General features: G+C 40.7%; 1 protein-coding gene across 6 annotated transcripts in view; it reads left to right on the top strand.

The window, feature by feature from the left end:
- GRAMD4 (GRAM domain containing 4) overlaps window positions 1-14,219 on the top strand; it is a 146,990-nt gene that overhangs the window by 105,871 nt on the left and 26,900 nt on the right. For all 6 annotated transcript variants that reach the window (XM_073328371.1, XM_073328373.1, XM_073328370.1 and 3 more), the window contains 2 exons: window positions 4,980-5,100; window positions 12,523-12,584. In XM_073328371.1, the coding sequence (XP_073184472.1) occupies window positions 4,980-5,100; window positions 12,523-12,584 (183 nt within the window). The remainder of the gene's footprint in view (window positions 1-4,979; window positions 5,101-12,522; window positions 12,585-14,219) is intronic.

The raw sequence follows: 14,219 nt of genomic DNA, 5'->3' as shown, positions 1-14,219 counted from the left end.
AGACATTTCTCTGCGTCAGTTTTGTCACTGTTCTGGAGAGTCCTTTGGATTGAGGGCAGAGACCTCTGAGGGGTCCAGGATCATGGAGTCCCCCTCTTAAAGTCAGCTAGCACTCTTCTTTCTTGGCTGGTCCTGCAGTTAAGCAGGACCCTCTGCTATGAAAGCATTCTCCTCTCCTTTCCAAATTTCCTGTGCATCTGGCTCTCTCCAGTTTACATGTCCCAACAACAACCTGCTTTCTTTATTTTGTTGCTGAGGGTTTTTCACTCTCCACTTCTACGGCCCTATGCAAACAAAACTTCATTAAATTGATTTCCCTTGGCATTAGCCAACCCATTGTCCCAAGGTGCTTCTATTTGAATAGGTGACCAAAAATTATAGGTCCAACAATCCACCATTGCACCTGAACAGCCTCACCTCAGTCCCCAGAAAAATCATGGAGCAGATCCTCAAGGAATCACTTACCTGAAGCACTTACACGAGAGGAAAGTGATCAGGAACAGTCAGCATGGATTCACCAAGGGAAGGTCATGCCTGACTAATCTAATCGCCTTCTATGATGAGATTACTGGTTCTGTGGATGAAGGAAAAGCAGTGGATGTATTGTTTCTTGACTTTAGCAAAGCTTTTGACACGGTCTCCCACAGTATTCTTGTCAGCAAGTTAAAGAAGTATGGGCTGGATAAATGCACTATAAGGTGGGTAGAAAGTTGGCTAGATTGTCGGGCTTAACGGGTAGTGATCAATGGCTGCATGTCTAGTTGGCAGCTGGTATCAAGTGGAGTGTCCCAAGGGTCGGTCCTGGGGCTGGTTTTGTGCAATATCTTCATAAATGATCTGGAGGATGGTGTGGATTGCACTCTCAGCAAATTTGCGGATGATACTAAACTAGGAGGAGTGGTAGATACGGTGGCAGGTAGGGATAGGATACAGAGGGACCTAGACAAATTGGAGGATTGGGCCAAAAGAAATCTGATGAGGTTCAACAAGGATAAGTGCAAGGTCCTGCACTTAGGACAGAAGAATCCAATGCACAGCTACAGACTAGGGACCGAATGGCTAGGCAGCAGTTCTGCGGAAAAGGACCTAGGGGTGACAGTGGACGAGAAGCTGGATATGAGTCAACAGAGTGCCCTTGTTGCCAAGAAGGCCAATGGCATTTTGGGATGTATAAGTAGGGGCATAGCCAGCAGATCGAGGGACGTGATCGTTCCCCTCTATTTGATATTGGTGAGGCCTCATCTGGAGTACTGTGTCCAGTTTTGGGCCCCACACTACAAGAAGGATGTGGATAAATTGGAGAGAGTCCAGCAAAGGGCAACAAAAATGATTAGGGGTCTGGAACACATGAGTTATGAGGAGAGGCTGAGGGAACTGGGATTGTTTAGTCTGCAGAAGAGAAGAATGAGGGGGGATTTGATAGCTGCTTTCAACTACCTGAGAGGTGGTTCCAGAGAGGATGGTTCTAGACTATTCTCAGTGGTAGAAGATGACAAGACAAGGAGTAATTGTCTCAAGTTGCAGTGGGGGAGGTTTAGGTTGGATATTAGAAAAAACTTTTTCACTAGGAGGGTGGTGAAACACTGGAATGCGTTACCTAGGGAGGTGGTAGAATCTCCTTCCTTAGAGGTTTTTAAGGTCAGGCTTGACAGAGCTCTGGCTGGGATGATTTAATTGGGGATTGGTCCCGCTTTGAGCAGGGGGTTGGACTAGATGACCTCCTGAGGTCCCTTCCAACCCTGATATTCTATGATTCTATGAACTGGGAGGGCCACACTACAGCACTGAAAGCACATGGCAGACTCCATTACTCCTGACAGAATTCTATGCTCCGGTCTGCATATTTTTGTGTCTCCCTGTGCAGAAAAATACAAAAGAAATCTGCAGGGGGACATATGCCTCTTCCCCAGTAACCCAGGCAGCACATCTGTTCTGGCGTGCCTGGAGCAGCCTCAGAGACACAAATCAGTGCAGGTGGAGGGAACTGGGCATGCCTATGGGGGAGATGTTAATCATTGTCATGGGGCTGGGCTGGCTAACAAGCGAGGGAGACACTGTCCCTCTCGCTTACTAATGTGGCTTGCCGGGCGTGCAGGGGGCTAGTTCTTTTTATTATGCATGAGCAAGACTCTGTCCCCGAGGCAGAAACGTAGCAGCCTGCCTGCTAGTTAATTGATCTCATTTGCTGAGGCAGAAATGTAGCAGCCTGCCTGCCTAGTAACATGCCTGTAACTTTTTGAGAATCGAAAAAACACCCAATTAAATAGTATCATTTTACTGAAAATTGTTTGCTTTGAAATTAAAGAAAATAGCTTTTGTAAAAAAACCAGCCCCACATTTTGTTAATGTTGCTGTTGATGCTTTATTGATCTCATTCCCTGAGGCAGATGTGTAGCAGCCTGCCAGCTTAGTAACATTGTTAATGTTCCTATTGTTAGTTAATTGTTCCCATTCTGTAAAACCTTTAAGGCCCCTACATTGCCAGAGTGAGGTAAAGCCTTATAAATGACAGTAAGGGAATCAGCTAGGCAGATCTATGTGCTTTCTCAGTTTTTTCCTGTGCCAAAGTGGCACAGTGAGGTTAGATTACAGCTCAGGATTTATTATACTTACTCATTTTTAAAAAAAGACTTTGAGGGCAAATAATACATTTACCAAGCAGTAAATAAAATGTCAGGAAAATCAGAACCAAATGCTTCCCAAAGTATCCAGCCAGGTCCAGGACAATGATTAGCGAAATGGTATGACTTTCATGTGTGAAAGTCTGAGCAATTTAAAACTACATTCTGTTCTTTCTTTCTTTGCTGTTTGGTGTTCTGTAATGTAATTTAAATGCAGGCTATTAGTTACCAAGTGTTTTGTAACTTAACTTTAATGTATTTAGGAAATGCTGAATAGTTATTCGTGACTTTTTTCTGTATTGTAGTTTAAATAACTTACCAAAACAATTGAAACTGGAGATTATAGTGTATTGTTTTGACAAAATTTTCAGGATATGTCATTTTTTTGGCACAGAATCCTCCCCCCCCCCCCCCGGAGTACCACATCTATATTTATGCATTCCATGGTACAGTAGTTTCATAATAACTTTATAATATCAACCAGAACTCATAAGTTATACATTGTGTGATGATTCAGGCAACATGTATGATTTTCACATGCTTGACTTTTTTCAATTTAATTTTGTATGACTGAATCAATGAAAACAAACTGTGGAAAGGAAATAGGGTCTAAGCAACAATCTTTCATGGTGATTGAGGTTTATATGCACCACTTGGTGGGTCTGCTGTGTACATCTACACTGTAAAATCATTTTGTCTTTCTTCATTGTAATGTTAATGTTAATCTGTATATTTCATTCGCTCTGGCCCATTACATTTTTACCCAGCACTGGGGCTTCACCTGATACTTTGTTGCAATATTTCACTAACTTTTAACTAGTCTGAATTGTCACCCCTGGCTTATTGACTGTTACGCTGAAACTGTTTTGTTTATCTACAAAACAGATACAGTTTGTGCAATAGCTGTCAAAGTTTCCTCCTCCTTCTTTCCCTAATGTGCCACAACACTGACACAGAGGAAACTCCTTTAGGGGTTTGAGGGTGGCTTTGTTTCCATGCTCATTCAATACTTGACCGTCTTTTTGCAGGGACTCCTTACAAGACATCAGTGGTATAAAAATTTTCATTCCCTCCAGACATGGGTGGCAATTGAACCAGTAACCTAGCAATAAATGGAGCTGTATCCTATGATCAGTCACTTGAGTCACTTATTTTACCCCAAATGTATTGTAAACATTTAGTGTGTATTCAGAGTTGAGGGAAATGGAGAGTGGACAGAACATCTCCCTATCTGCCACCAACTCACTTAAAATATATTAAAATGTTCTTGCAAATTGCACAACCCACAGAAGAGCTAGCCAGAGGACAGGACATATTATTATAAGCATGTGTTGTTAGTTTGTATGAAATAACTTATAGCATAGATCTGTTTCTGTGGGGATAGCAGGATTAGCTGGTTTCCCTTGTCTGGTTTGCTTTGAGTTTGAGACATTACAGCTGTTCTCCTGCTTATTGTCAAGGCAATTAAAAAAAAAAAGCAACAAAATACTGAGCAGAGTAACTTTCATTTTTAAAAATTTAATGAGAATTCCTGTCTTGTTTTGTTTCATGCCTTTGTGCATCTGTTCAGAGTGATGTGCTGGAAGTGACATTGAATCCTTTTGTTCATTGGAGACTAATATGGAATTGTGAAAAGGATACTATTAGTAAACTCTCCAACCTCTCAGACTGCAAGATTAATTAGTCATTAAGTAGGCTTTTCATTGGTTGTACTGGTTGATTCAACACGACAGGCTTTTCTTAAAAGCATGTATCATAACACCCTATTGAAATGTAACCTACATCTTGGGTAGGAATGGGCCTCAGTGGCAAAGTTTATATTAAAAACTTGCCCAAATTTAAAAGTGCTCAGATCTAGGGTGTTGGTTTGGACCTATATCTAATGTAAAGGGAAAATAAAAAATTGCCTTGTATTTCCTGTGCTGTATCTTAATGTGAAGAACCCTTCTATCACTTGAGAAACTTCCCTGTTCCTGGGATCCAATATAGAAAACTGTATTGGGTACTGATAGCTTATGCCTCAAGTTTATTTCATGTTTCTTTTTTAGTATTTTAACTGTTTTGCAAGTGCATTGTAATTAACCCCATCCTTTTAAAATAATTGTTAACCAATGTTACCTTTCTATGGTGCATATGGACATGTTGAAAAATAGACTTCCTTTTTATGAAGAGCATATTCAACAGCAATTACAAAATATTATATAAATTGGTCTTTCTGTTCTTCTGGACAATACATTTGCATAGACATGCATGTAAAGCAGTCCATTTGGTTACTTATTTGTCTTGATGCGTTGCTTTTTTTAGATTTTTCTTAACACTTCAAGGTAATTAAACCTTTCTTCCTTCCTTTCTTAACAGAGGAAGAGCTCAGGAAGCTCAGAGAAGAAACAAACGCCGAAACCTTAAAACAAGAACTAGAAAAAGAACGTCAGAGGAGATTGGAACTAGAACAAAAGGTCAATGAAGTACTTAAAACAAGGTAAGAGAAATCACTGCATAAAGTATAGCTCAAGTGTCAGCTGAACTATCTGGGTGGCACTGAGTGAAGAGTTACAGAGAAACATTAAAAAACTCATGTTTGTTTATTCACCCAGGGTTTCACTAGAGAGAGTAGGGAAGTCAGAATTGATGGATTAAAAAGTTCAGAAGGGACCATTGTGGTTATCTAATCTGATCTCATGCATAACACAGGCCATTGAACTTTCCTGAATTAATTCTTTTGAATTAGAACATGTTTTTTTTAGAAAAACATCCAGTCTTGATTTCAAAATTTCCAGTGATGGAGAATCCACCGCAACCGTTGGAATAAGTTGGTGAACTGTTTCACTTGTTAATAATCCTTCCGCCCACACACACACACACACCCTCTTTTTTTCTCTTTTTTTAAATGCCTTGTTTCCAGTCTGAATTTGTCTATCTTCAGCTTCTAGCCACTGGATCTTGTTATGCCTTTATCTGTTAATTTGAGAGAGAGCTCTTTAATCTTCTATTCTCCATGTAGGTACTTACAGACTGATTAAGTTGCTCCTTAAATGTCTTTTCAGGAGCTCAATCTGTTCAGCCTGAGTCTTTCAGTATAAGACACTTTTCCCCAATCCTTTAATCATTTTCATGGCTCTTCTCTGAACCCTTTCCAGTTTATCAATATTCTTCTTGAGTTGTGGATATTGAAGCTGGACACAGTGCCAAATACAGATGTAATGTAAGCCCCACTACTCCTACTCAAAATTCTCCTGTTTATGTATGCAAAGATTGCATTAGTCCTTTTGTCCACAGAGTTGCACTGGAAGCTTGTGTTCAGCTGATGATCTAACATGATCCCTGTCACAGCCCTGGTTGAGCTCCTGCTACTGGACACTCACCAGAATGCTGTAGTTGGACCCACATGCTGGGCTTTTGTAATTTTTAAGTTTCCCTTGGTCTGGGTAGGCTCCAGCACTGTCTCTGGTCTAGCCTCTCTGGCACGCATCTTGTATGCCAAACTGTCTGATACCCCTTTTGGAAGTGGAGCCCCGAGGCCCAGCTACCCTAAGCCCCCAGGGCCAGTACTGACAGCCCAAGAAACTCCAGTAGCTCAAGTACACTCCTTCCCAGAGCTTCATCCTGTAGACACTCATACGTAGTTTACGCCTTTGGGAATATGTGATAGTTAAAGCTTAGGCACAGACTGTGCAAAAGGATTTCTGCAAACAATTGCTCTTTGCGTTAGACCCCACAAGAAGTGTGTAAATATAGATCTAGATAAAAACAAATGCCTGAACACTATTCCCTGCCTCAGTTTCCTTGCCACTGTAGGTGTTCTTTGGGGTCAGGATTAGTGTCTTTTCAGGGTTCCAGGTCTTGTTTATGCCTTCTCCTTGTAACATGGAGTCAGCTCTCACTCTTGTAGCCAGTTTCCCTCTCGTTCTCCCTCTGTAAAATGGCTGCTTCCTTCCTTCCTTCCTTCCTTCCTTCCTTCCTTCCTTCTGTGACTTCCAGCCCCCTTTATCAGGTGATATTCTGTTCAGCCTCAAACCCCCAGTCAGGCAATCAGTTGTCTGGATTCCAGCCCATCTTGGGTGGACTGGTTCTTCTTGATGATAGCCAGCTCATTGAACTAGGGTTCCTCCATTTAAATAGAAGACCACTGTAATCCTTGTGTTACCACCCATTGGAATTTCAGATCAAGATGGAGGTAAAAAGGCAGAGAAGGCACAGACCAGCCTTATAATCAAAATGGGGTTTGTAGTTTGATATAGATACATAGTCCATAATATCAAACAGAATTCAAAAGTTGCACATGGATTCTCCAAATTGTCAGAACCCCCAAGTTTGTTCCTGTTTCACCAGTTCTGCCCTCTGTTCTGTTTGTGAGGCATGCAGATGTGTGTAAGACAAAAAAGACAACACTGAGAAAGTTTCCATGTTTATGCTCATGTAAGCTCAGTCTTTATTTTAAGGTGTCTTCCACTTGAGTGAATTAAGTGTCTTTTATTTCTTTTTGATCAGTTACACGTAACACAAAGTGTATTTTAAAACACCTTAAATGATTTTCATGCACAGACACAAACGATTTTCTCGCTTACAAACGTGAACAGCCAAACAAAACCAAAACTAATCAAGCTGTAGAGTAGGAAGAAGAAGATTGCTTCCATTTTTAAATAGTTAGGAGGTACTCAGATACTACAGTTTTGTTGGGTCCTGTAAGTACCCCAAGATGAATACAGATGTTGCAACTACAATTCAGTGAAGGCAAGAAAAGGGATGCTTAAGAGGACCATCTTGTCAAAAACCTGGCTTCTTTCTTCTGTTTCTCTCTATTGTTCTTGATTTTGAAGCTGTGGTGCCCACACCAACATACAGTATTTGGGAAGGAACTGTTTGAGAACATGAGGGCACCCAGATAAAGGCTTTTTTGTAGGGTTGTCCTTGGACTGCCCAGTCTTTGGTACAGCAGCTGCAGCCTGCAGTGCTTTGCCAGTGGAATGATGCATAACTGATCTGCCAGGTTAGCAAATGAGAGACCAGGACCCACATCACAGATTCTTTTGGCTCTTTTGGATGACAGTGCATAACACTCGTCTGTGAAACATCCAGTTGGCTGCACTTCTTGTTTTATTTATTTTTAATCTGCATGAGATAGTGATAGGTTGCATGTACAGTACTACTCTTGAGAATGTTTTTATTTGTTGTGAAACCTTTTAACATCCCAGGAACATCTGTTCATCCTAAAAACACATGGACCAGTATTGTTTTGTTGACAGGATCTCCTGTGTGAGTCCTGTTTCTGTTGGCAAAGAACCTACAAGCATAGGATGTTAGCTACATAAAGTATGCTAGATGTTTACAAGTATGGGAGTGTTTGGTGGGCAGGGAGAAAGGGAAGTCAGTGTATTTTTTGTAAATCTTTAATCATTCCTCTGAAGTAAATTTAACATGAAAATAATGTTGGGTGTATTCAAACAAGAGGAGTGAAATCCAGAATATATGTAGCTGTTGTGTTAACTCACCTATTGCTGTACGTAAGATTACTCCAAGTTCAGAAACCTTTACTTTGCATGGGCACAATTTGGATGACACTTTTCCTGCCCCAGTTTGAGAAGAATAGTGTCATTGTCTACCTACACCCTTTTAAAATAAATATATTTCAAGGGTTGGAGGACACTTATAGCCTAACCCTGAACGTGTTTGCAGTAAGAAATGCAGGGCTAGAATCTCTGCTTCTCTGAGCTTCTGTAGCAGTCATCAGGAGGCCAGTTATGTCACCAGTGAAGTGCTGATGTTAGAATCCTGGCATTTTGGAGACCACCTCTGTGTTCTGTCCACATCATGATGCACTTTGTGGCAAAGTACACTTAATTTAATTTCAAAGTACCTCAGTGTGGTTAGAATGGGTATACAGTGGCTCCAAGCTTTTTTAAAAAAATTTTTTCCTCCAAAAATTGTAATGATATTGTCATGTCATGCAACTTCCAAAAAAACACTTGGGTTTGCGTAACACTTTGAGAATGTTGGAGTAAATGACCAGCATGTCTGGTGTCAGGTTTCCTTTTTAATTTATGCATCGTGCATGCAGCTATAAAACTCATGCTTACTAATATCTTGATGTTGTTGCAGGGTGTTTCTATGGTTCAGAACTGAGTGGAAGCATGTGACCCTGTACGTTGCCACTGTGTAATATTACATGTCATTTGCTACTTATGAACAGCTATAAATGACATTTCATGCTTTCCTAATTGCAATATGCTTAAGCACAAATGAACCCATTTAAAAAAAATCTGCATTTCTATTGGGTACAGTGGCCTTTTTATCAATTTAGTCAGTCCTTGCGTTCAAGTGCAGATAATTTGAGGTTGAGTAAGCATATGACTTACTGTAATCTTAATGCTAGTACCCCTTAGAGTTAGCCCTTCCTCTCTCCCCATTTTTCTGGGTGGGAGTTCCTAGTTGCAATAGAACTGATGTGATTTTTTGAATTTGGATTTGGAGTGGATTTACGAAGCTTGTACCATGCTGCCCAGCTCCAGGTGGCGTGGGAGTTGTGGGGACAGTGATTAAGCCAGTGTGCCCCAGGATTTCCCTGGCTGAAGGAGGAGCTCAGGAGCTGCAGAGAAGAGAGGATGTCTCCAACCCAGCCTGTTTACTCAATGTGTCCTAGTTCTAGTACTTGGTCCACTATTTTACAAGTGCACAAGCCTGAAACAAAGGAGTTCATGGCTTCTCCCTATGAATCTGTCTGAAGCAATTCATTACAGTCCCTGTGACACCCCACCCCCGCAGATGCAACTAAAGCTGCCATGGACTATCATCTCATAACCTGATTCTGAGCGGTCAGGCTGTGGGCAGAGGTGAGTGGCAAGCAGATGTTAGCTTAGTCATCTCAAGAAATTACCACCCAAGGTTGCATTAATCTTATTCAGATTGGCATTCAGAACTAATTTTAAATCATAAGTTAAAATCCTTTCTCCTTGCGAGAAATATGTGACAAAAAATGTCACTGTGCTGCTCATGGTATTGTATTTCAAATAAGACTCAAAGCCGAGGACCTGACTGCTTATGGCCATTGGTTCCTGCGGCACTTTTGTGTACGTCTTTGTAAGAATGCAGGTGTGAACCCCATGTCCTGGCAGAATACTTGCTTGAATAATTATATCCTGCCTACCTAAACCTGATATTTCAGGGTCAGTAGGAGAAGTTGCTGGTGGCATTATTAATATCTATTGCTTTACAGATTAAAAAAGACATTGTGCTACAGAGAGTTTACAATCTAAATGCCTGATTTTGCAAACACCATCATGCGTAGTGCAACATGAGCGGGCCTGTAATGAAGCTGACGGAACAGGAAGTAAAACAGAGTGGGGTAGGGAAAGAGAGCTGAGGGAGAAAATGAGTTGTATAGCAAGTGACTAAAGCTTAAACATAAATAGAGCAAGACTAGAGAAGTAGATAATACATGTGCAGAAGTCATAATTAAGCAATAAGACTAAATTAATGAATTTTCAGAAGGGGTTTGAAGGAGAGTTAAAATGCTTGATGCTGAAAAAGGAATGCCATGCAGCATGGAAAAGGCCCAGGGAGGAAGTAGGAGGCACATCACTGTCTTTCATTTTTTAAATTGTAATTTTAGCAGTCTGCATTTCAGAAAGTGAATTATTCCTCAATATTGAATCTGTAAAAGTTCTGTGGGAATTGTTCAGGATAGAGGAGGTTTGTAAAGTATTAGAATATATAAAGATGTTTGGAACTGAGATCTAAATTACCTGCCCCTCCTTCAGTTGTTCTCTATGTTCAGTTCTGTTTCTGAATAGTGTCATGTTGCTGAGTTCTTTGCATTTCATATTCACAGACAAATAATTGTGTCTCTTTGCCCTTCCCTATGGTCAGGTAGGTAGTGACATAACTTGGCTGTCTGAAGATCAGTTAGTTGGCAAGACCCAGAAACTTTCAGTTCTGTGGTATTGGATCTAATCCTTGTAAATCAATTTTGCAATTTAATTAGGTTGTGCATAACAGAGACTTGTGAAGCATTGCCTCACATCCTTTTTTTATTGTAGTCACTTAGCTCATTAAGACATTGAATTCAAATTGCATTCTGGACATCTTTGGTGGAGAGAGCTGCCTGGCTTTCCTCATGCTTAATCTCCACAATGGCTTGCCCACATTATAACTGGTGTTCCTCCCCTGGCTGTAGTGGGGTTTAATCCAGGTTGGAGGATGTTATGATTTGCATAGGTTTATCTAGTGGAGCACCACTTGAGGATGGAAGGGAGCTTCCTCCCCATGCAACAATAGGGTCTGGGCCTTTGGGAGATCTGTTAACCTTTAATTGCTGCTAGCTGACTAGCAGGCCGACTGATGCATCATGTCTTTGAGGGGCCATGTTCTACCTGTTACAGGATCCTTCCTCTTCCCCGGTGCTGTATATGCTGCAGCCTACAGTGATCAGCAGCTAGGGGTGAACGCTGCTCCTGTACAGATAAGCAGCATTGCATCAGGCTAGTTGCACTTCTGAGCCCCACAGCCCATCCGGTGGAATTTGCCTTGTATGCATGATTCCTGTAGTTAGAGGAAGGTTCATCTGCAGTTTGCTGACCTAGGCAGGATTTGGCTCTTAGTGTTTATGGAGAAAAATACACTTGAGAGCACCTATATCATAAAACTTTGAGAATGCGTTTGTGACTTATCATACCTTTGCTTCAAGCAGTAGGTTTGGAAATCATGTAAGTTCATGTTAAAGAAGCTCTTATTATATCCTACACGGTCAGAGTAACTTCTCCAGTGGAGCAGTTTAGTTGCATGGTATCAGAGCCATGCTGTATGGATTGGAAGATGCCTGAAGGTCACAGTTTTATCGAAGAGCATCCTAGCAGCAGCTGGCTATGGATTGAAATAGAGTTGCTGAGAATTAGTGTAAAAATAACAACAAAATGGAAAACTAGGTATGGGAACAGACATGTATATGCATCTAAATATATTGCGATAACATTTGAATATAAATGTACCAAAGTTAACTTTTCAAACTGGCAGGATATTGGACTTGAAGGACCTTTGATTTCATCTGTTATGACCAATCATATTTGCTGTAGGCATTTCAGGTATCTATCACCTCAGCTCTCCTGGTATGTTCAATATACAGAAATGTTGAGCTTTTGCATAACCTGTATTTTCCCACTAGTGAAAGAATGATTAACTTAACTACAGCAAGTTTTAAAAGTAATTTCATCATAAGTTGATATCTGTGCACTCTGTATTGTTGTATAGGAATTTAAACAATACCATATTTAAAGAAACTCTTTGTCTTATTCTTAATTTAGTGAAAATAAGTAGCTGGTGGCTCTAGTAGTAATGATGGCATAATTAAATCTTTTGGAGTATTGTTCTAGAACTGTGCTTCTCAATCCCCCACCCAGTCAGCAGTATTGGAAGGAAGCATGGTCAGGAAATCCTGATGCATGTTGGGAACATCAGTTCTGGATCATTGTACTGTACATGCAACACGTGTACAGAGATATCTTGGAATGAACTGTAGAATGGCTAGCTGTAGAGCTAAAGGAAGGAGGAATTGAATAGTCAGGGAAGAGGGGCAAGCTTTAGCCTTTCGCTGTAAACGTATTCTGTTTTCACAGATTCTAAAAATCTGTGAAAATAAATCTACAGTGAATATTTTACTTCCCCGTTGGCTACCAGCACAGCTTGCACTGCAATGGAAACAAACGTAACTCCTCCTCCTGCCTCCCTCCTCCCACGCTCTTGTGCTGCCTCGGCCATGGAAACAGACAGTGACAGCACTTCTCCCATTCCCCAGCAGAGGCAGTTCTGCAGCATGAAAATATGCATCTGGTTCATTCATGGGAAATTATAAGCATGAAATACTCTGATTCTACAGGAATTCATCTCTTCTTTTTGCTTTTTTTCTTTATAGAACAGAAGAGCTGCCTACAACACAGCAACCTGCAAAACCACCGACACAAGTCAATGGAACAGGTAGTTTTGACTAAGTCAGTACTAGTTATTTAATTCACTTATCAGTTTTTATTCACACGAGCTCTTCTCTCAAAACTGATCTGCAAGATGATACTGGAACATTTCTGTACTAGCTGTTGGTTCTTTATTCAGGCTTTTGGAAAGCTACATATGAAGATTATGTGGATATACTCTTCTGTTCACACAGCCATGGTTTAACTTAACAAACCTAAGTTTACAGGATGAAAGGAAAGAGTGCTCTGTGTCACTCTTGATTTCCTTTGAAGTTAAATGAGAATGCTGGTGTTAAAATGTTCTTTAGTATTTGACATTAAGTAGAATGTTTGTTTGTCCTCTTCTAAAAGCAAAGATGAACATAAGTACATCAGAACAGCCATCTAGCCCAGAATCCTGTCTTCTGACAGTGGCAAATACCAGGTGCTTCAGAGGGAATGAACAGAACAGGTGATCATCAAGTGATCCATCCCGTCACCTGTTCCCAGGCAAACAGAGACTAGGAACACTTCAGAACATGGTTTTGCATCCCTGCCCATCCTGGCTAATAGTAATTGATGGACCTATCCTCCATGAACTTACCTAGTTATTTTTGGAACCCTGTTATAGTCTTAGCCTTCACAACATCCTCTGGCAAAGAGTTCCACAGGTTGACTGTGCGTTGTGTGAAGAAATACTTCCTTTTGTTTGTTTTAAACCTGCTGCCTACTAATTTCATTTGGTGACTCCTAGTTCTTGTGTTATGAGGAGTAAATAACACATCCTTATTTACTTTTTCCACACTACACAATATTTTATAGACCTCTGTCATTCGTCTCATTTCCAAACTGAAAAGTCCCAGTCTTATTAATCTCTCCTCATAAGGAAGCTGTTCCATACCCCTAATCATTTTTGCCCTTTTCTGTACCTTTTCCAATTCCAATATATCTTTTTTGAGATGCAGCGACAACATCTGCATGCAGTATTCAAGATGTGGGTGTACCATGGATTTATATAGAGGCAATATGGTATTTTCTGTCTTATCTGTCTCTTTCCTAATGATTGCAAACATTCTGTTAGCTTTTTTGCCTGCCGCTGCACATTGAGTGGATGTTTTCAGAGAACTATCCATAATGACTCCAAGATCTCTTTGAGTGGTAACAGCTGATTTAGACCCCATCATTTACATGTGTAGTTGGGATTATGTTTTCCAATGTGCGTTACTTTGCATTTCTCAGCATTGAATTTCATGTGCCATTTTGTTGCCCAGTCACCCAGTTTTGTGAGATCCCTTTGAAACTCTTTGCAGTCTGCTTGGGAGTTAACTATCTTGAGTAGTTTTGTATCATCTGCAAATTTGGCCACCTCACTGTTTATCCCTTTTTCCAGATCATTTATGAATATGTTGAACAGTACTGGTCGCAGTCCTTGGGGGACACCACCATTTATCTCTCTCCATTCTGAAAACTGACCATTTATTCCTACCTGTTGTTTCCTATCTTTTAACCAGTTACTAATCCATGAGAGGATCTTCCCTCTTATCCTATGACCGCTTACTTTGCTTAAGAGCATTTGGTGAGGGACCTTGTCAAAGGCTTTCTGAAAAATCTAAGTATACTATATCCACTGGATAATCCTTGTCCACATGCTTGTTGACCCCCT

This window comes from Lepidochelys kempii, chromosome 1 (assembly GCF_965140265.1).
Source record: "Lepidochelys kempii isolate rLepKem1 chromosome 1, rLepKem1.hap2, whole genome shotgun sequence".
In the NCBI taxonomy this organism is placed as follows: Eukaryota; Metazoa; Chordata; order Testudines; family Cheloniidae; genus Lepidochelys; species Lepidochelys kempii.
This window is presented reverse-complemented; position numbering and strand designations above follow the sequence as displayed.